The sequence below is a fragment of the Lutra lutra genome, chromosome 3 (genome assembly GCF_902655055.1).
Source record: "Lutra lutra chromosome 3, mLutLut1.2, whole genome shotgun sequence".
Lineage (NCBI taxonomy): Eukaryota > Metazoa > Chordata > Mammalia > Carnivora > Mustelidae > Lutra > Lutra lutra.
Genome location: NC_062280.1, coordinates 191,311,883 through 191,335,795, shown reverse-complemented (window position 1 = coordinate 191,335,795; position 23,913 = coordinate 191,311,883). Strand labels below are relative to the sequence as shown.

The 23,913-nt window shown below is 38.4% G+C and overlaps 1 protein-coding gene and 1 non-coding gene across 2 annotated transcripts in view; both read right to left on the bottom strand.

The window, feature by feature from the left end:
- The window catches only part of ITGBL1 (integrin subunit beta like 1), a 214,314-nt gene that overhangs the window by 117,896 nt on the left and 72,505 nt on the right, over positions 1 to 23,913 (bottom strand). The window contains exon 3 of the mRNA XM_047720336.1: positions 5,782 to 5,928. Coding sequence (XP_047576292.1) covers positions 5,782 to 5,928 — 147 coding nt within the window. The remainder of the gene's footprint in view (positions 1 to 5,781; positions 5,929 to 23,913) is intronic.
- LOC125096558 (U6 spliceosomal RNA) lies at positions 12,636 to 12,742 on the bottom strand. The gene has a single exon (XR_007126241.1). It is a non-coding gene; the product is annotated as a U6 spliceosomal RNA (small nuclear RNA).

Sequence of the window (23,913 nt, the reverse complement as noted above, 5' to 3'; positions counted from 1 at the left end):
TCTTTGTTCAGTAACATCATAGGTTTTCAGAAAACTTTGGGTTCTTCATCTTCTTCCATGAAGATACTGAGTATATGAGTCACATTCCCAAACATTTCCTCTAGACTCTCTGTATATTGATGGATCCCACAACGTTCCGTCTTCATACCCTCTGCCTGATTCTGTTACCCAGGTCATTCCCAATTAGCTATTATGTATAAAGAGTTTTTTCTCTCACAGTCACATAGAAATGGTGATTTTGCAGAATTTGAGCTAATTATTTTTCCACCTTGAGAAAACTCGTATGAATTTTACATTTATTAAATTTCCTTTTCTTGTGTGTGTGTTTTTTTCCTGAAAACTATTTTAATTTATAAAAGCTTATTTCAAATCAAATGCTATAATTCATGGTACTGCCTCATCTCATTTTTTTCTCTAATTATCACCCTTCTTTTCCATTTTCACATTTATTCATGCTGTCTTTCAACCATCCACATATCCATTCATTACATTTTCTTGCTGCCTATTATATTGTTGGCAAAGTACCAGGTGCTATAGGAGATAAGATGAATAAAACTAAAACTAAGTAAATCACAGACTAGGGAAGAAGAGCTTAGATGATCAATAATTTTTTTAAAATATTTTTATTTATTTATTTGACAGAGATCATAAGTAGGCAGAGAGGTAAGCGGGGGTGGGGGGAGCAGGATCCCCACTGAGCAAAAAGCCTGATGCGGGGCTCCATCCCAGGACCCTGAGATCATGACCTGAGCCGAAGGCAGAGGCTTAACCCACTGAGCCATCCAGGTGCCCCAGATGATCAATAATTTTTGCACGTACCTATGAGACCTGATGACATAAAGGCATCTGCAACATATCTGTGACAAATGCTATATAAAAAGTATAAACCTTAGTCTGGCTCTGCAAAGGAGGAAAGGCACAGTAAAGGAGTAAGTTCTTCAGTTGGCACTTGATGTGCGGATAGAATCTCAAGAGGTGGAGATGGAGAAAAGGCTTGTGATGCTGAGCAAGGAGGCTCAGCTAAGGGGTAAGGATGTGGAATGAAAACAGTGCAGAGTCTGGCTTGGGTTTGGAGAAAAGGGTCAGTTGAAGGCAGAGAGTAAAGGATCAAGAATACTGGCTAAGGACTTTAGAATTTTTCTGCTGGAATACTAGGGCCTCTCATGGTTTGGAAATAAGGTATAGCATCGGCAGGGCAGAATACGGAGCTGATTTCAAAAAAGACAGGAAGGAACGGCCTCTACCTTTGAATTCAACAACTCGTCACTGACACCCTGACAGGCAGGCTCACTCCCATCCACACATCTGAACAATTTCTGGCTAATGTGGGACGTTTACAACAGTTCCGAGACTTCCTGTCTCACCCACCAAGTAGAATTCACAACTGAAGCTCCAAGATATGGCAGATGGAAGCCCAGGCAAAAGTGACAGACTCTGTGTTCATGTTATGGCATACTGCTTCTCCTTCTTAGCTGCCAGTGAGCTCAGTCTCTAGGACTGGTCTTCTGCTTTATACTAGATTATTTTCGCTCTGACTTTTCATTCTGACTAATAAGGTGATCTCTCTCTAGGAAGACTTCCCTGTCTTGAACACCACCCATACTCCTTTGCAATGACACTGAGCCCCACTTTGCTCAGCAGGCTGTGTCTTGCCTTCTGCACCCTTCTAGAGTCAACTTCTGGAACTCCCTTAGTCCCAGCTCCATCTCATCCTGCACTCCAGTCTTATGTCCCAGTCCAGCTTCCTCTTCTTCCTGTTCTGCCCCCAAGCTGCTTCCAGAAAACCACATCATGATATAAAGGGGGAAAAATTAGTAGAGAGAACTTACAGCCTTATGCAGTTTAGGGTGAGGGGGTCATCCGGAACTAAGCTGGTAGAAATAGACATTAAAAGAAGCCATGTGAGAATGAGATTGCTAAAGTCAACTTGAAAGACTTCCATGAGTAGAGAGTAAGAGAGAAAGGTTAAGTGTTAATACTGTGTACAAATTTACCTTTTGGTGCAGCAATTTCATGTCTAGTTTATTGATCCTGAAAATACACCCCCACGAAATATGAATTTGTAACAGTTCATTGTACCAGTTCATTCTCTGCATTAACATCTGTAATTTCAAAACACTAGAAAGTGTCCAACCATAGAAGACTGAGTATTAGGTCACTTGTACAGAGGTGAGTCCTATGCATCTGAAAAAAGAATGAGTAAGATTTCTATGTACTGATATGGAGTGAATTCCAGGAGATTCTGAGTGGCAAAGGCAGAGTGCAAAAGAGCATATACAGCACACTACCTTTTGTGTAGGGAACAAATGAAAAAAAAATGATAACACATACATCTATCTATCTGCCTTTATTTAAAATAAACATATACACAGACAAAGCAGAACACCATAAAGTTGGTTTCCTACTGGGTATGAGGAAAGCAGGAGGGAAGGTTTAAGAAGAGAATGATGATCTGCTAACGATGCTTTTTTATGTAGTTTTGACTTTTGGAGGCATGCTAATGTTCTACATATTGCAAAATAAAATAAAATAAAATAAAATCAATAAGGATGCAAAGAAGGGGGGGAAAGTCTAAAACTGAAAGCAATCTGAAGTAAACAAGCTCAGTTGTACTTCTAACACATATAATAACTACACTAAAGGGAGACAAAAGGAAAGAAACCCAAGTAACTTAGGAACACACCAATCCTGAGCATGGCTGGGGTGGGGTGAGGGTGGGGGAGGAGGTCAATTGCAAACAAATCCCAACATGTTTGGTAGACTTGTTTTGTATAGTGGTACACATGAAGCTATTCTAAAAACAATTTTAGATGTACTCTAGGATTGAGCAAATAAGGAAATATATCCATGCTGCTGGGAACCAGAGTTCTCAGTATGAAAAATGGGACCTGCAAATATGGTAGGGGAAAGAGACAGGAGATAATGTTGTGGGGGATGGACTGCAGTTATATGTATTGCTATGAATTCGCGATTTCTAAAATATATCTGTGTGTATATCTATGTATGTGTGTATGTGCATGGACACGTTCATGTGCATGTTTACTATCCTGTCTGTAGAAAGGGCCAAGAAGCAAATTCATCCCAGTAGAAATAAGCATCCCCAGTACTTACGCTTTTTATTCTAATACCATTCTTCACCTAAAGGAACCAAGACTCTTTAGAGACATGGTTGATTCCAAAGCTGTGGCGAATCAGGTACAATATGGCTCTGGAATATTTTGTTATGCCAGAAAAGAAAGAATTGCTGAAACAAGATGAAACAAAACAGTGAAGGCATGTCACAAGGACTGAGACGCTAGCTTGAAGGGCTTCCAACTGCCTCATCTGGGACAAGATGAGCACCAGAGTAATTAAGTGCGATAATGAGTAATACCATTGAAGTAACAGGAACTGTGATCCTGGACTGACAAGAAATCACTAAGTAAATGACATATCCAATAATGGGTAGATGAGAGAAGACTCTTACTTGTGGTACAATGTTGGGTACCAACTAGTAAATAGGGAAGAAATGCTGGAGTTTGGAAATCATCATTTTTCAGTCACTAGTGTGAGCACTGGGTCAGGTGGAAGTCATCAGTGGATGGTAAATCGGGGGTAATTTTGATGAGGATATGATGTCTTATAATTTCTAAGAGTTTCCCAATAGACTGTTCATTCGTTACAAGGACAAAATCAGTAATTACAGGGCTGAGACATCAGACAACACCTTGACCGTGTGATCAAAATTAACCTCACCAGTGAGAGCAGATGGGTATCATGGACTTCCAGATGACACATCCTGAGAACACAGAATCCTCTATCTGGTGATTCAGCTAAGAATGTATGACATGAATCTAATCATGCGAACACATCAGACAAAGCCAAAACAAGTAACATTATATAGATTTTTTTTAAAAAAGGTTGGAGAGAATTTTCTTCAAAATTTTCAATGCTGTAACACCATCGTCTGTGGAAATGGTCCAGATTAAAGGAGGCTAACAAGAGATGACAGCTAAATATAACTCTGCCCTAGACTGATCCTACGGAGGCAGGGAAATGCTGTAAAGGACATTGTTCGGTCAGTGAATGAAACTGGAATATGGATGGTTGATTATACAAAAGTATTATACTGATTTTAAAAAAGTAGAGGCTCAGCTATCTTAAAACTGTGTTTTGTATCTTATCAAATATGTTTCATCATTTCCTGAAACAATTCTGTAAATTTCTTCTTTAAGGTATGTTAATGTTTTTTTCATGTTTTTTTTTTTCACTTAAATGTTGAAACATATGGATTCCTAAACTAACTCCTATTTGTTTATAATGTTTTATTAAAAAAAAACCCTAGATTTGATTTGAAAAATAAACAATATATAAATTGAGCCAAAAAGAACAAAGAAACAAAGCAGAATTCAAGCTTTATTACTGAAAGAAGTTTGGAAAGCTTGACATTTTCAAAACAATGAGACTATATGGTGAGCATTCGAGGCCCTGTGTGTGTGTGTGTGTGTGTGTGTGTGTGTGTGTGTCTGTGTGTGTCTGTGTGTAGGGATGAGTATTAGGAACTGGAGGTAGCCTACGGCCATACCACCCTGAACGCGCCCGATCTCGTCTGATCTCGGAAGCTAAGCAGGGTCGGGCCTGGTTAGTACTTGGATGGGAGGAACTGGAGGTAGGAAAATTCTACAGAGAAGACAGAAAAGACTAAGGTGCTGGAGAGAAGCAAGGAGATCAGTTAACACAGTGAATAACCTGACTGTTAAGACCATTAGTCATGGTGCTGACCCATCCACTCATAAGTTGCTTTGGGTATGGCCTTGATTCCTACTAGCAAAATACTCTTATTGCTCTTAATCTATACAGGGCAATTCAATGCAGTCAAAGACTGTGGAAAGATGATAGCTCTGAACAAAGGAGGACTCTACCTACAATGGGACTTCAAGAGGGAAGATAGTCACTACTCTTATAGTCAAAAACTTGTCTTTAGCATCCAAAACAATGGCTCACACCCAGGGTTTTCCAAAAGAATTATTGGGAAAGCTTTAAAAACCCACTGCAGCCCAAACCACACCCACCAAAACAACTCAATCAAAGCTCCCAGCTTTGGACCTGAGAATTCCCAAATTCCACCAATCTTTAGAAAAAGTGGACTTTTGAGGTTCCATGTGCCCAAATACGAAAAGAGTACTGAATTTTAGTAACATCAGCTAAGCACTAATGAAACCAAAACCAGTTGCTTTGTTTTATATGATCCGGGTAATTAATTTTAACAGCTTTACCATAAATTTCTAAAAAACATTTTTAAATGTCTTCTATGAGATGTAAAAATATTTTCACCAAACATAAAATTGTGATTTCACTATATTTTCTCATGAGTTTCACATCCAGTGCATCTAAAGTTTCTATCAAATTAAAAAGTTTTGGTTCTATTTGATGGTAAGGTATAAATTCAAAGCACCCTTGAACTGTAATAGAAAATAATTAAGTCAGCTTATATAAATCCTTTTTGAAAGATTTAATCCAGCATTCAAAATCATGGCTCACAATTTACATAAAATGTTGTTGGGGTGTTGTTTCCTGTGAATATCCTGCTTGAAGAAGGCATTTGGAACAGCTGGGGAGCATCAAACTTGCCAGTCTCAGCAAGATGACATTTTCCCCCTATTGATTTATCTGCATTTCATTTCAAAAAAATATACTCAAAAGCAGTCTCTCTCAGAGGTTCCACATTTCTCAACGCCTACCTTTTTCCATGAAAAACCAAAATGGGATTATTTAAGAATTTTCATAGGATGGATTTCTTACCTGCGTTAGAGCAGATGACATCTTGAGAATTCTTACACATCTGGTTACTCTTTTTCTTCGTCAGGTCACAGTGAGTTGGGTACTGGCACGCATTCCCAAACCAACCTTCCTGACATTTGCACTTGCCACAGTCACACTTACCATGGCCTGAGAATTTAACAACATCCAGTTAGTCTCGAATTATTTTCCAAAGAAACCCATTACTGTAACTGAAAATCTCAAGGGTGACGTTGGTTTGGGACTGAGCTCTAATAAATTCAAACACATATACAATACAGGGGCTGAGGGGTAATGCTACTGTAGATGGTATAATGTAGTTTGTGGATTTTACTTCAATAACCAAAGTTGATAAATCATTCTAAAATGATTAATTAATTTGTAGAGACAGGAGGATAAAGAATAAACCAGAAGTTTAATTATACACTTGGTCAGAAAATTTAGCACTAAAAAAAATCCATCTAGCACCTCCACAGTTAAGACATGAAAGCACAATAAAAATTATTTCCATTTAACTTCATTTTATAACACATAAAACCACCACCTCTGAGTAACAAATCTTACATGAAACTCCACTAAACCAAACACTGACTTAGATTTATTGGAATTTAGAATGTAATAAAGTTTAATGGCTATATTAAATACCGTCATGGAATATGATTGGCACAAAAAATAATTACATATTTTGTTTCTTAATGAGAAAATTTGGTTCAAGAATCAAAAGGATAAGAGCCATGGTCATCTACTTCCACAGAAATTTCTTAACTTTTTATGTTCTCAAATCAACATTGTGCTGTTTTTATTGTTGTGATAACTAACTTTCTTAAGTCTTAGTTGATGAATGTTACCAATGTTTTTATTGACTACACACTAGTCCTACCAAAATATAATATATGTATAATACTGGGCTCTTGTCTTGAAGTAACTTAAAAAGTTCAAAGTTAAGGTCCATATACAAAGAAGCTGGTGCTATCTTCAGCCAGAAATGTTTGTCAGACCCTGTGTTAAGTTAAGCAATATGTCTCCTATAGAAATAAGAATGGAGATAATCTCTGAACCTCTTGACCTTTAACTGAGTTTGGAAAGATGAACAGAGTTTAAATGGGCTGCAGGGAGAGTATTCTTATATTACTCAAAATAATAATGCTATGTCCCAATGCCTGAAGTTCATAGACCTTAGAATGGAACCACTGATCTAGTGCCAATAGTCATTCAGTGTGGCAGCCAAAATCTACATGATGAGGTCCAGATGGTCAGTCAGAATGAATGGCTCAGAGGTGTCCCATTTGGGCCTGTTCAGCAGAGCCTGACTCTATGATTGGCTGTGACTTTAAAACTCCTCTGAATATTGCCCAGTCCAAGTAAATATTTCTATTCCTGTTGCATTTTTCAAATTAATTATTCTATTTTGCAAACAAAACCTTGCATGCACCCTAACTGTAATTCATTTTATCCAGTGCACATTACTGTCAAATTGATTGTATCATCTTGCATTCTTGTCTGGCCTTACATGATATTGTCAATCTCGGCCAACTTGGTATCATTTACAAGCATAGGTGATCTCTTCTGCCAACCGTCCAGTCTATTTATGAAAGTATTAAGCCATATTCTTTAGGTAGCTAAGTCTCTTTTTGCAAAAAAGTATCTTGGTAACTATAATTCTCTTTGATAATATTAACATCTTAGGTTGAACGACATGGATCGCCATTATTATCAGTTTAATATCAGCTATTGCCATATGGTCCATTCCAATAAAATGTAGCTTCACATCCATAACAAAGAAAATAGAAGTGATTTAGAAGATAATGAATGCAGTAGTAGTGATTTGCTGAATCTACAATAAAAGAACACTCAACACTTCTTTTATACTGGATGGGACAATCTCAGACCCTGACCGAAGTTATATATAATGGAAATGGGTAATGGTGGGGAGACCAAAGGTTACAGATTTTTTTTACAGGGGGAGGGGTAAATTTTAGAAATAGGAGGGAAATTTAAAAATATACAGAGAAGAGAGAGAGACTCCTCCATCTCAGACTGACCCAAGGAAGAATTAGTAGAAGTAATATTCTCAGGTGCTCACACACCAAAGTTAGTTCATGGAGGCCCAAGTTCAGAAACCCCTCCCATAAAAGGTTCTGTGGTAAACATGGGAAAGAGAACCATTATATTCTTCTTTTAGTGGATTATGATATAAATCAGCACACTGAAGCTTCTTCATGTCCGGCTGTGAAAAAAACGATTTAGCTTTTGCTCAGAATATACAGTATTTATTACTAGGGAATCTCTTTCATAACCTATGTGAATTTCCTAAACCAAACTTAGACCAATACTGTATTAGATAATGTACTTTCAGCTTCTCATCTAGCATCTCCTCAGAGGTGAAGATGACAGCCAGTGTAGGACAGGGTCATCTGCCTTTCTATTGTTTCTAAACTTTATACCCTATGAAGGCCTCTTGACTCACTTTTGCCCATTTAGGAAAGTGAACAGAAATCAATTTTTTAATGTCAAGAATTATTAAGTAATACCCTGTACAACCTAATTTGCAGGGAAATATATATATTTTTTTAAGATAGAAAATAATCTTCAGACTATTTTTACTCTTTCTCTACAGTCATTAATTTCTTGAGCAGAGCTCAGGGAATTAGGTTCCTACATTATTATACTTACATTATGTAGCTCATCTCCATTGTAGCGTCACAAATATGGCTTCAAAAAAACATTCCATTTTTCAAAATAATTTGCCCGTTGGGAATAGACGGCTCAAGAGAACTAAAGCAGAATGCCTGAATCATGAGGCCCAGAAGAGAGCTCTGATTGCCCAAGGTTGAAAGGTGGTCTTTGCTGGCGACATGAAATACTAACCAGCAAAGCATTCCCATTCCTGCCTGTCACCATTCATCTCTCCAGTTCTGATTCTTCTCAGATAAGTCAATTTCCACACTTAAAAAATGTAGGCTTAAAATGAACAATCCAACATGCTTCGCAATAAACATGTTGCCCTTCAAATAAATTCCCAAGGAGTCAGGAGAAAACACGCACAAAACAAGCACGTCAGAGAAATGCCAAAACAACTCCTACCAAAGTAATAAGGAAGAAAAAGTAAATGGCTATTTTTGTTGCTTGCAGGATTGTCAGTGGTGTAGCCCAGTCGCTAGAAAGGGAAGATAGGCCACAGTGGAGGGTAAAATCTAGTAGTTAGTCTCCTGTTCAAGGAAGAATGTGGAGGCCTGGCGGCCTTCCCCAGGGCTTCACAGAGGGGAGCTAAGCCTTGCCTTTATCTCCAATGATAAAGGCGAGGCAGCACAGCAAAGATATAATAAACTCCGTTTTGTGATTCTTTAAGGCCATCAGTGGCTCCCCCATTACTTCTGGATCCCTTTTACCTTAGGAATGCAAAAACACTAATTTACTCCAGAGGCAGTGGTGATGAATTTATTAGTGCACAGTGGAGAAGATGCTTTTTATTTTAAAATTAAAACAAACTGTGAACAAATGGAAATACTTGACCAGTATTGAAGAACGTTTTTAAAAAGTCAATTAGCCATTTGTATAAACTAGCAAAAAGTAACAGTACTTTTCTTTTCCAAATAAAAAAAAAAAAAACTAATAAAGACAAGGGGAGAACAATGAACTCCCCTCCAAGTCTACTGATATTCTGGATAAAAATAAACTGCCAAAACTAATGTGCCCATCAGATTGGCTTTACATCTTTGGTTTCAAGTCTTCAAAGGCTAAAAAATAAGATAGACAGTAGATGCACAGGTTGGCAGATACTAGGTATAAGATGGAAGGATAAAGAAGATGTGATATATGCATACAATGAAATGCTAGTCACCAGAAAGAAGGAAATCCTACTGTCTGGGACAACAAGGATGGCTCTTGAGGGCATTATGCTAAAGTTGAAAGAGAAAGTCAAGCACTGTCTGATCTTACTTATATGTAGGAATATTAAAAACAAAAAAAATTAAACCAACAAAAGAACTCCAAGCACATAAAGAAAGAGATCCGGTTTGTGGTTTCCCAAGGCAGGGAGTCAGGGAGGGGAGTCAGAAGAAGGTGCTCAAAAGGCACAAACTTTCAGTTAGAAGAAGTACTTGGCATGTAATGCACAACATGAGGACTACGGTTGACACTGCTGTATGGTATATGTGAAAATTGTTAAGAGAATGAATCCTAAGAGTTCTCATCACAAGGAAAAACAAACAAACAAACAATGTTTTTGTACCTATATGAGATGATGGATGTTATCTAAATTTACTGTGGTCATCATTTCCCAATGGATGTAAGTCAAACCATCATGTGCCAAACTTACACAGTGCTGCATGTCAATTATATCACAACAAAACTGGAAAAATCTCAATTATTAATTATTATTTCATGAATACTGACAATAATTTTTCATTTGTGTTTTAACATTTGGATGTTTAAAAATGATTCTTTCTGGGAGCCAAGTAAGCTAGGGGGAAAGCATTCTAGAGCCTCATGGTAACCTGGAAACAGATATTTTAATTTGAGCACTCGGTTGGCCCTGCCTGCATTGTGTCCTATTTTCCAGTGCATTCAAACAAGCTCAGTTAATAAGAGACACATTCAAGTTTTCTCCACTTGTGAGTCATTATATATCCCCCCACCCTCTCTATGTATAAAGAAACAAAAGAACTAGCTATGCCACACCTAGAATTCTAAGAAAAGATTGTGAAAGGATCCCTTATCTCAATTCGCAGTAGAAACTTGACTATTTTTAAGAAAGGGCACCAGTCCCTGGCTTGCTTCTCAGGCTAACAAAAAAATGACTTCTCAGATATTTCTTCTTCCCATTCCTGAGAACATTATGATGTGAATAATGGAAGAATTCTATGTAGAAGAGAGCTTTGCCCTAGAAAATAAAAGGTCTGGGCTCTAATAATTGCCTGGACACTAGTCAGACACGTGACCTTGATCAGAAAATTAGAAGAAAAGGACACAAGTAATTACCGCATTCCAGATACCACGGTAAGTGCTTTATACAGGCTAGTCGGCTTTATTTCTAGAAGGAGCCAGTGAGACAGATTTTTGTTTCCCAGTTTTACAAATAAGAGGACTAAGGCGTAATTAGCTTGTTCAAGGTCACATAGTTTATAAGCTGAAAAGCTGTGTTTTCTCCATGATAGCCATTCTGTTTAGTTGCAATGCCACAGACTTGACCCTTTCTGTTCTAAGAAAGATGGTGTCAGCAAAAGCCACGAATTGGTGACATAGACAGCACTGGTCTACTTTTTGCTATTTCCTTTTGGAATTCACATGCCCCGAATTGGATTATTGGTAATGCTTGGTGAAAACACTCAACAGTAAAATTGTCAGACTTTACTATTTCAAATTAATGCTAACATTGGTAGATAAAAGAATTCAGGCCTCTAGTCACCTAATTTCTCTAGACCTCCGTGCTTATCAGCAGAACTAAGAAATTGGACTACGTGATCCCCACATTCCTTTCATCTTAAAAGATCCGTACTTTGGCCTGAATTATTTTATTTTCCTCATAACAAAGCAAAGTACTTTCTTCAAGTGGGTCACTCAGCATATGAAAACAAATCTTGTTTGCTACTGAAAACAATCATGACACAGAATTCTATTTGTTAGGGTCGCCTGGGTGGCTCAGTGGGTTAAGCCGCTACCTTTGGCTCAGGTCATGATCTCAGGGTCCTGGGATCGAGTCCCGCATCGGGCTCTCTGCTCAGCAGGGAGCCTGCTTCCCTCTCTCTCTCTCTCTCTGCCTGCCTCTCCATCTACTTGTGATCTCTCTCTGTCAAATAAATAAATAAAATCTTTAAAAAAAAATTCTATTTGTTATAAAGTACCCATTAAAATATGGTAGATTATCCTGATATGTGTATTTTTAATGTGAATTGTGGGTAAGTACTGATAAAATCAGGAGATTCATAATGAGAAATCTGGTAACGTGAGACTGAGGGATGAAATATAAATTATAGCAAAGCATGACACTGTATTTTGGTTGAGTCTTACGTCTTAAGTTTCCTACATTCAAAGAAAAAGCTATATAAATTATTTCAAATTCACACACACACACACACACACACACACACACAAGTTTGGGGATTCAGGAATCCTCGTTGTTAGTACAGATTCTATCACAGGTGGCCTTGTGACCTTCAGCCAATTAATCCTTGAATTTGTCTGGCCTGGTTCTCTTTGTTTTTGGTCTGGTAAGTCAAAAATATGTGAACTCAGTATTCCTCAAGGGAGGCAGGGTATATCTCTTTTACGAGACTTTAGTTGAACTGTCTTCCCTGATCGTTCCATCTATACCGCCCAGGAAGCTGGTGTCCTTCCCTGCCTGCAACTCCATGACGGTAAGAACATATGTTGTATTTCTCAAGTGTCTGGAGAGGGAAAGACAGAGGGAAAAGGCCTCCGGACAAGATGAGGGATGTTCTCTGTTCCCTTTTCCTCCTTCTAGCACCCACCTCTAACATTCTATTTATCCAAAACCTTTACAGAGATTCTTCACTCTCTTTTGCAATAAAAAATAAGTAAAAATAAATAAATAAATAAATAAATAAATAAATAAATAATAATAGAGGCCTCACTTCCCTTAGTTTCTGCCTTGGCCTTTTGTCCCCTGTTGGGCTAATTTTTTTTTTTAAGATTTTATTTATTTGACAGACAGAGATCACAAGTAGGTAGAGAGGCAGGCAGAGAGAGAGAGAGGAGGAAGCAGTCTCCCTGCTGAGCGGAGCCTGATGTGGAGCCCGATCCCAGGACCCTGGGATCATGACCCGAGCCGAAGGCAGAGACTTTAACCCACTGAGCCACCCAGGTGCCCCTCTTTTTCTTTTTTAAAGTTTTTTTTTAAGAACATGGAATGCTTCATGAATGTGCATGCCATCCTTGCACAGGGGTCATGCTAATCTTCTCTGTATCGTTCCAATTTTAATATATGTGCAGCCAAAGCAAGCACTCCTATTGGGGTCTTTTATTCAGAAGTGTCTCTTAGGATCAATTATACCAAATGACAGAAGGCACTTGGGCTTTAGAAACTTAACATCCACCAATATCTCTTAGTTGAAATGAACTGAATCACCTCAGAATGTTGTGACCAGAACAGGAGACCTGAGACCAGTGAAATCTCTTCAGCTTTACTGAAGAAGTAAGGAAGTTCTACACTCACCACTGCCAGCTTGCCCAGCACATAAATACGTGTGCCCAGAAATCTGGTGAGTGGAGATACATGTATATGTATATGTGTGTGTGCTTATTGATACACGAATACATCGTGTTCATGTGTGTACATAAAGACATATATGAGACTTAGCAAGACTCTGAATTTTCTCTTTTAATATGGAAGCACTGGATGATGAGACCGTATTCGGCATCCCTCGCAATATTGAGATTTTTTTTCCCAAATGTTTTGTATATGTATCTTTAATGAAAATTAATAATATTCTTCATCTGTTTTTTTTTTTAAGATTTTATTTATTTATTTGACAGAGAGAGATCACAAGTAGGCAGAGAGGCAGGCAGAGAGAGAGGAAGGGAAGCAAAGCAGGCTCCCTGCTGAGCAGAGAGCCCAATGTGGGACTCGATCCCAGGACCCCGAGATCATGACCTGAGCCGAAGGCAGCGGCTTAACCCACTGAGCCACCCAGGCGCCCCAATAATATTCTTCATCTGTTAATGTTAGGTTTCTTCATCTCAAGTTCTATTGATTGTCTATAGAGCAAACTCTACATATACCCTTATTCTCACAGCCATTAAGGAACTGTGCATCTCCCCCATAAGAAAGGGTAACACAGGGCCCTAGAGCACACGTATATGGGTAAATTCAATTTTTTGAGATGTGTTCAAGAGTTTTGAGACAATTGTTTTGAGCAATGGGTTTGCAAAAATAGAAGAAAGATTTTATTTCTTAAGCTAGATCATGGAAACATCCTATCAATTTTATCTTCTACACTTTATGTAGTATTTCACTCAAAAATCTAAAAAAGAAAAAAATTATCTGTTAGAAGCAATATTCCCTTAAGTGATATTGTTAAAGAACATTGTTTTGACCTTGAGGGGCATTCAGGAGATGTGAGAATCCTGACTCATATGCATAAGACACAGCACCAAGGAGACAGAGTCACCTTTACAGCCTGAGGGTCTAGAAGAGCCGGGTAGACCATGCTTGGTTATCTGAATGGGAGGACACTATCATCGGAGGGCTATATGCTGAGCCAGAGTGGAAGGTGCAGAGTAGAGATATGAAAGGGTCTCCCGGAAAGGCCCTATCTCTGCCCCTGCCCCCTCCACTGGGAGTGAAGTATGGGACACAGAGAAACAGAGTAGAGCTCCCACTGCACATCCCTGGAGAAGCCTTGTACATTTTTCTCTAGATCAGCTTGGAACAGCTTCAGCAGGACAGAAATGTCTGTGAAAGCTGCAAGTACCTAACACAGGCCACCAATTGTCCTGCTCACCCAGCATGGGGCAGGACGGCAATCACAATTTTGGGGAGAAGGAAGGTTACTACCTAATGAGTGCTTTGATAAAAATGAATAGATGGAATTACAAAAACTGCCAACCAGGGATCAAATGGAAAGCACAGACGTAGTAAATGGCAGACAAGACAGAAGCCAGCAACCACAGAACAGGACATGAGTGGGGATAAGGAGGCAGAGGCAGTGCCCTGTGGGCCGTGAGCAGTTGACCCCCAAAGACCCTCTATCTCCACTCCAGGGAAACCCCAAATGAATGAGCATGCCCAGAATCAAATTAAATAAGGTTTTTATCTTTGGTAGCATGGGAGCTATTACAGGTTGAATAGTATCTCTCCCCACCCCCACCAAATTCACACATGGAAATCCTAACCCTAGTGTACCTCAGAATGTGGTCTTATTTGGATACAAAGTCATTGCTGATGTAATTAGTTAAGATGCCCTCGTACTGGAGTAGGGTGGGTCCTTAACTTAATGGGACTAGTGTTCTTATAAAAATGGGCAATCTGGCCACAGAGAACACCATATGAAGATGAAGACAGAGATCGAGACTGGGATGAAGCTTCTACAAGCCAAGGGTCATCAAAGATGGCCGACAAAGCTCTGGAAGCCCAGGAGAGAGGGATAAAACAGATTCCCCTTCAGAACATAACTCTGCTGATACCTTGATCTGAGACTTCTAGCCCCCAGAGCAGGGGGACAAAAAAATGCCTGTAGCTTAAACCATCCAGTTTGTGGTACTTCGTTATGACAGTCCTAACAGAGTAATACAGAAGTTCAACGTATTGTTAGAAGAATGATGGAAAAATAAAGGTTTATCATTTTACATGTATGAGTTTATTTTTTGAAAAGGTAATTGTCACCCACTGACCTATTCAGCACATTTTAATCCATATGCTTCAGAGATGACTCCATCAATAATGGCTGACGTTTACCTGAGTGTTGTACCTACTGTATCCAGGACCAACCTAAAGGTTACAGAAGGCAAAAAATCTCTGAACAGAAGTATATAATTCTCTTTGCCTATGTCTAAAGTCAATAGGAAAAAAATTAGTAGAAATTCCCCATCTAGTGAAACACACTGTTTAGGCAATTACTGAGAAACAGGCCAAATGACTCTTCATGGCTTATCTCTCTAATCATTCTACTTAAAATTCCTCCATTCCCCAAACCTGTTTTCTAGACAATAAAACCACTTCCTTCACCTGAAAAGGATACCACACGTCTCTGTTAGCTCTACTGCATTACTAAATTCCTATGGACTGTGCAAATCCTCCCCTAAACAAAGCTTCCAAACTATGACCAGGAAGTAGACTTTAGAAAAAGCCTGAACTTTTATAAAGAGTTTTTGTAAAGTCCACTTTTTATAAAACCTGTTTTTTTTTTAAATTTTATTTTTTATAAACATATATTTTTATCCCCAGGGGTACAGGTCTGCGAATCGCCAGGTTTACACACTTCACAGCACTCACCATAGCACATACCCTCCCCAATATCCATAACCCCACCCCCCCAACCCCCCTCCCCCCATCAACCCTCAGTTTGTTTTGTGAGATTAAGAGTCACTTATGGTTTGTCTCCCTCCCAATCCCATCTCGTTTCATTTACTCTTCTCCTGCCCCCTTAACCCCCCATGTTGCATCTCCTCTCCCTCATATCAGGGAGATCATATGATAGTTGTCTTTCTCCGATTGACTTATTTCACTAAGCATGATACCCTCTAGTTCCATCCACATCATCGCAAATGGCAAGATTTCATTTCTTTTGATGGCTGCATAGTATTCCATTGTGTATATATACCACATCTTCTTTTTTTTTTTTAATCCTTTTTTTTTTTTTAAAAGATTTTATTTATTTGTCAGAGAGAGGGAGAGAGAGCGAGCACAGGCAGACAGAATGGCAGGCAGAGGCAGAGGGAGAAGCAGGCTCCCTGATGAGCAAGGAGCCCGATGTGGGACTCGATCCCAGGACGCTGGGATCACGACCTGAGCCGAAGGCAGCTGCTTAACCAACTGAGCCACCCAGGCGTCCCTACACCACATCTTCTTTATCCATTCGTCTGTTGATGGACATCTAGGTTCTTTCCATAGTTTGGCTATTGTAGACATTGCTGCTATAAACATTCGGGTGCACGTGCCCCTTCGGATCACTACGTTTGTATCTTTAGGGTAAATACCCAGCAGTGCAATTGCTGGGTCATAGGGTAGTTCTATTTTCAACATTTTGAGGAACCTCCATGCTGTTTTCCAGAGTGGTTGCACCAGCTTGCATTCCCACCAACAGTGTAGGAGGGTTCCCCTTTCTCCGCATCCTCGCCAGCATCTGTCATTTCCTGACTTGTTAATTTTAGCCATTCTGATTGGTGTGAGGTGATATCTCATGGTGGTTTTGATTTGTATTTCCCTGATGCCGAGGGATATGGAGCACTTTTTCATGTGTCTGTTGGCCATCTGGATGTCTTCTTTGCAGAAATGTCTGTTCATGTCCTCTGCCCATTTCTTGATTGGATTATTTGTTCTTTGGGTGTTGAGTTTGCTAAGTTCTTTATAGATTTTGGACACTAGCCCTTTATCTGATATGTCATTTGCAAATATCTTCTCCCATTCTGTCAGTTGTCTTTTGGTTTTGTTCACTGTTTCCTTTGCTGTGCAAAAGCTTTTGATCTTGATAAAATCCCAAAAGTTCATTTTTGCCCTTGCTTCCCTTGCCTTTGGTGATGTTCCTAGGAAGATGTTGCTGTGGCTGAGGTCGAAGAGGTTGCTGCCTGTGTTCTCCTCAAGGATTTTGATGGATTCCTTTCTCACATTGAGATCCTTCATCCATTTTGAGTCTATTTGCATGTGTGGTGTAAGGAAATGATTCAATTTCATTTTTCTGCATGTGGCTGTCCAATTTTCCCAACACCATTTATTGAAGAGGCTGTCTTTTTTCCATTGGACATTCTTTCCTGCTTTGTCGAAGATGAGTTGACCATAGAGTCGAGGGTCTATTTCTGGGCTCTCTATTCTGTTCCATTGATCTATGTGTCTGTTTTTGTGCCAGTACCATGCTGTCTTGATGATGACAGCTTTGTAATAGAGCTTGAAGTCCGGAATTGTGATGCCACCAACTTTGGCTTTCTTTTTCAATATTCCTTTGGCTATTCGAGGTCTTTTCTGGTTCCATATAAATTTTAGGATTATTTGTTCCATTTCTTTGAAAAAAATGGATGGTACTTTGATAGGAATTGCATTAAATGTGTAGATTGCTTTAGGTAGCATAGACATTTTCACAATATTTATTCTTCCAATCCAGGAGCATGGAACATTTTTCCATTTCTTTGTGTCTTCCTCAATTTCTTTCATGAGTACTTTATAGTTTTCTGTGAATAGATTCTTAGTCTCTTTGGTTAGGTTTATTCCTAGGTATCTTATAGTTTTGGGTGCAATTGTAAATGGGATGGACTCCTTAATTTCTCTTTCTTCTGTCTTGTTGTTGGTGTAGAGAAATGCAACTGATTTCTGTGCATTGATTTTATATCCTGACACTTTACTGAATTCCTGTACAAGTTCTAGCAGTTTTGGAGTGGAGTCTTTTGGGTTTTCCACATAGAGTATCATATCATCTGCGAAGAGTGATAGTTTGACTTCTTCTTTGCCGATTTGGATGCCTTTGATTTCCTTTTGTTGTCTGATTGCTGAGGCTAGGACTTCTAGTACTATGTTGAATAGCAGTGGTGATAACGGACATCCCTGCCGTGTTCCTGACCTTAGCGGAAAAGCTTTCAGTTTTTCTCCATTGAGAATGATATTTGCGGTGGGTTTTTCATAGATGGCTTTGATTATATTGAGGTATGTGCCCTCTATCCCTACACTTTGAAGAGTTTTGGTCAGGAAGGGATGCTGTACTTTGTCAAATGCTTTTTCAGCATCTATGGAGAGTATCATATGGTTCTTGTTCTTTCTTTTATTAATGTGTTGTATCACATTGATTGATTTGCGGATGTTGAACCAACCTTGCAGCCCTGGAATAAATCCCACTTGGTCGTGGTGAATAATCCTTTTAATGTACTGTTGAATCCTATTGGCTAGTATTTTGGCGAGAATTTTTGCATCTGTGTTCATCAAGGATATTGGTCTGTAGTTCTCTTTTTTGATGGGATCCTTGTCTGGTTTGGGGATCAAGGTGATGCTGGCCTCATAGAATGAGTTTGGAAGTTTTCCTTCTATTTCTATTTTTTGGAACAGTTTCAGGAGAATAGGAATTAGTTCTTCTTTAAATGTTTGGTAGATTCCCCCGGGAAGCCATCTGGCCCTGGGCTTTTGTTTGTGGAGATTTTTGATGACTGTTTCAAACTCCTTACTGGTTATGGGTCTGTTCAGGCTTTCCATTTCTTCCTGGTTCAGTTGTGGTAGTTTATATGTCTCTAGGAATGCATCCATTTCTTCCAGATTGTCAAATTTGTTGGCGTAGAGTTGCTCATAGTATGTTCTTATAATTGTCTGTATTTCTTTGGTGTTCGTTGTGATCTCTCCTCTTTCATTCATGATTTTATTTATTTGGGTCCTTTCTCTTTTCTTTTTGATAAGTCTGGCCAGGGGTTTATCAATCTTATTAATTCTTTCAAAGAACCAGCTCCTAGTTTCGTTGATTTGTTCTATTGTTTTTTTTGGTTTCTATTTCATTGATTTCTGCTCTGATCTTTATGATTTCCCTTCTCCTGCTGGGTTTAGGGTTTCTTTCTTGATCTTTCTCCAGCTCCTTTAGGTGTAGGGTTAGGTTGTGTACCTGAGACCTTTCTTGTTTCTTGAGAAAGGCTTGTACCGCTATATATTTTCCTCTCAGGACTGCCTTTGTTGTGTCCCACAGATTCTGAACCGTTGTGTTTTCATTATCAATTGTTTCCATAAATTTTTTCAATTCTTCTTTAATTTCCTGGTTGACCCATTCATTCTTTAGAAGGATGCTGTTTAGTCTCCATGTATTTGGGTTCTTTCCAAATTTCCTCTTGTTATTGAGTTCTAGCTTCAGAGCATTGTGGTCTGAAAATATGCAGGGAATGATCCCAATCTTTTGATACCGGTTGAGACTTGATTTAGGACCAAGAATGTGATCTATTCTGGAGAATGTTCCATGTGCACTAGAGAAGAATGTGTATTCTGTTGCTTTGGGATGAAATGTTCTGATTATATCTGTGATGTCCATCTGGTCCAGTGTGTCATTTAAGGCCTTTATTTCCTTGTTGATCTTTTGCTTGGATGATCTGTCCATTTCAGTGAGGGGAGTGTTAAAATCCCCTACTATTATTGTATTATTGTCGATGTGTTTCTTTGATTTTGTTATTAATTGGTTTATATAGTTGGCTGCTCCCACTTTAGGGGCATAGATATTTAAAATTGTTAGATCTTCTTGTTGGATAGTTCCTTTGAGTATGATATAGTGTCCTTCCTCATCTCTTATTATAGTCTTTGGCTTAAAATCTAATTGATCTGATATAAGGATTGCCACTCCTGCTTTCTTCTGATGTCCATTAGCATGGTAAATTTCTTTTCCACCCCCTCACTTTAAACCTGGAGGTGTCTTCGGGTTTAAGATGAGTTTCTTGTAGGCAACATATAGATGGGTTTTGTTTTTTTATCCATTCTGATACCCTGTGTCTTTTGATTGGGGCATTTAGCCCATTAACATTCAGGGTAAGTATTGAGAGATATGAATTTAGTACCATTGTATTGCCTGTAAGGTGACTGTTATTGTATATTGTCTCTGTTTCTTTCTGATCTACTACTTTTAGGGTCTCTCTTTGCTTAGAGGACCCCTTTCAATATTTCCTGTAGAGCTGGTTTGGTATTTGCAAATTCTTTCAGTTTTTGTTTGTCCTGGAAGCTTTTAATCTCTCCTTCTATTTTCAATGATAGCCTAGCTGGATATAGTATTCTTGGCTGCATAAAACCTGTTTTTTTAATAAAGAACTCTTTTATTGCTCCTTAAATAAGTCTGTGCAAGGGCTCAGTGAAAGATTATCTATGATCACCTCATAATCTCCAAACGTTATGATCAAGTAATTCTTTGGAATGTTATTTTCTCCTCATCCAACTAAAAGGGAGCAGATGGCAACAATTTATTTTTTTATTTCCTTCTCAGTTCAAAAATTAACATTTATTTGTTCAGTTAACTTTACTGTAAATCCACTAATTGCAATGATTTCCTTTTCTATTAACTCAATAACTCCCCAGGGTACCTCTGTTCTAAGCTATTATAAAGTAGGTAGTTAATAAAAGTTGTTGACAATTTGGTTGACTTGATTGAAAAAAAAAAAGCGAAATAATTCTCTTGCAAGCAGGCAAAAGAACATTAAATCATGCACTGTCTACAATATAAAGATCAGTCACCAGGAAAATATATATCAGTAGTTGGCATGGAGACCAAATTGAACTCATTACCATTTATTTTTAAAACTCTTCAGTAACTCATGAAGTATTTTATAAAATTTGAAAAGCAACTCATGGACAAAGTAAGAAATACTTTAAAATGAGCTGTCACTTCAGAGTTCCTAAAAAAAAAAAAAAAAAAACTTTAAAAACCTAGATCAGTACACAAAAAAATTAAATGGGATATAAAGCCATAGGGTAAGCATTTTTTTTTTTTTTTTTGGTAAGGATATAATACTCTGTAACTCTGTTGGGATATCCCTACCTCATTTCTTAAGGAGTTAAAAACTGGACACAGCTCATCTGACAAAGAGAGCTCATCTACAAACCATGGATATTGTAGAGGAGGGGCAAATTGTACTGAGGTGTGCACGGAGGTGATCAAAAGGGAAGGAAAGATTGCTGTAACAGCCTGTTCACTCAGATGTTTCGAAATCATTTAAAGCTAAGCCATCCAGAGAAGTAGAAAAGAGCATGGAAACAGTGGGGACCATTGTTCCAAAGAAAAGGAATATCTTCACATGAAGATATGATTAAATTCAAAGCTGACCCACCCTAGTCCAAAACACCCTCCCTGTTCTTAACTCATGAACCATATCAGTCCCCATTCTGAAAGTCTACAGTCATTATAATTCATGATGGATAAGCTTCACCTATTGTTAAATTTACAAAGTATTCCATTTTTTGAAAAGATTTTATTTATTTATTTGATGAGAGAGAGAGAGAGAGAGAGCGCACAAGCAGGAGAAGTATCAGAGGGAGCTGAACAGGGAGCGCACCAGGGGCTTAATCCCAGAACCTCATGACCTGAGCCAAAGACAGAAGCTTAATGGAATGAGCCACTCAGGCCCTCCCAAAGTATCTCATTTTTAATCATTCTAGATTATGTATATTATCTTCCTTTTGGCATGGGCATACAGATATTTACTTTGGAAAATAGCTTTACCAAAGTATTCTGTAGTGCATAATAACAAATATACAGTAAACTCTTAAGTGAAAAATCACTTTAATTCATATTATCCTATTTTATTATCAAAATAACACACAAAAAAAAGAAAATAAGTATTACCATCCTCACTTACAGAAGAGGAAATTCTTGGTTAATGTCTGTAAATGATTCCTCCAAATTTTTAACAAGCTCTCAAGGCCCCCACTTACCTTGGTTACCCTCAAACTCAGGTGCAAGAGTGAAACCCCTAAACTTTCTGTCCTCCTCCTACCCCACGTTCATCAACTTCACGTCCTCTCCAGCCCCAGAGGCCACATCAAGGTCCAATCTTTTTCAAGGAGCCTTGATTTCTTTGCCTTCTGGTTCTCTGGAGCCCAACTTCTTTCCCTACTTTATTTCAAGCTCAGCTTCTGTAATTAGCACCTTCCCTTTATACATGAGTATAAAGGAGAACACGAGGCTCCTTTACACAATGTAATCAATATGGCTTCTATGAAACACATGTCCCTAATTTTAATCTCTATTCCAGTCCCTTCTCCCTTTCTTATTCCAATCTCCAAAAGGGTAGTTTTCTCTCCCAGTCTCACTTTCTTGCACATTCAGATTTCAGTTCAGTCCCACCATTCTACGGATGTTTTTCTGAGATGACTACTAACCTTTTTATTCCTTAATTCAATCAACATTTAAGTCTTTATCTTATCTGTTGCTTCTCTATCCTTTGACCTCTTCTTTTTCCCCACCCCATGCCTTGTCCTTCTCTGCCTTCTCTTCCACTTCCATATGCCCATAAATGCAACATTAGTAAAATCCATATTCCCCACTGCATCTGACAAAAGATAAGGCAAAAAAGAGGAATAAAAAACACTGGCACATTTATTCAGAAAAGAGTTAATTCAACCTGATAGTCTTTACATTACTGAATCAAACTAAGTTTCAAGCAGGCTTGAACTATGTTTTATTATTTTATTTTATTTTTTTTACCTGTCATTCAGGGAGCAGTTGGAAAACAGGAGGAAGGCTCATGAGGAATATTAGAGAAAAGTGAAAAGGAATTATAAGCAATATTTCTTTTGCATATCTAAATATCCAAGATTCAAGACAAATAATGTAAAGTTGAATCTGCTACATACACATACCAGTTTTCTTAAAATGAGCAATATAACATTAACATTGTTCTAAGTCTTAATTATTTTTACACCTAAAATCTTGGAGAACTTCTGTCAAGAACTTTGAAGTAGGGCTGAGATTGTAATTATCCTATTTGAAACTAACCAATTAGCCTGCTACAGTTTCACATATTCTCGACTCATGTCATGGAGACATGAAACTTGTGGGTCAGAGTCAAAGAACTCTCTTACTCACATTAATAGCAGTACCTGAAATATCAGTTTGAGTCACTTACCAAATCCCAGTTCCCACAGGACAACACAATGAGGGCCAATGAGGGCCAGATGATGCTGACACATACAATGGGGTGTGTTAGAAGAGAGGAAGACCAAGAGATGCATCCTGACTCTTTCATAATGGGTAGTAAGCATACTTGAACTTGCCCCTCAAGGAGACATTATTTTATTATATTAATCTATAAATAGTTCTCTTTGCTCCAGAAGGAGACACATCTATCTTCCAAGACTGCTCTCTGTACAAATACCCATGAAAAGATAATTTGGAATAAAAGCAATCAATACCTCTGTAAATAAAAAACACAGAAATAGAAGAGATGCATGGAGAATTATCTCCCAGAAACTACTGATATTAGTATCAATAGGTTAATATTAGTATCTTAGCCTATATATACCTACCTTATTCTTTCTAACAGGTGCATAACATTCCTTTGTATATAGCCACAATAATTTAGCTATCCTTTACTGGTGAGCACTCAGCTGTTTTTGATCACTTACCACTATAAACAATGTTGTCATAAGTATTCTTCCTTACATATGTATCTTTGTGCAAAAGTATAAATAGATCTGTAGAATAAATTATTAAGTGGAGTTTACAGATGAAAGACTATTGCATATCATTGAAATGTTAATGTATATAGACATATTTGTCTCAAAACACTATTAAATGCATTCTCATTAACAATGTGTGAGGAGGGATGCCTGGGTGGCTCAGTTGGTTAAGTGGTTGCCTTCAGCTCAGGTCATGATCCCAGCGTCCTGGGATCGAGTCCCACGTCGAGCTCCTTGCTCAGCAGGGAGCCTGCTTCTCCCTTTGCCTCTGCCCGCCTCTCTGTCTGCCTGTGCTCACTCTATCTGACAAATAAATAAATAAAATCTTTAAAACAAAAACAAAA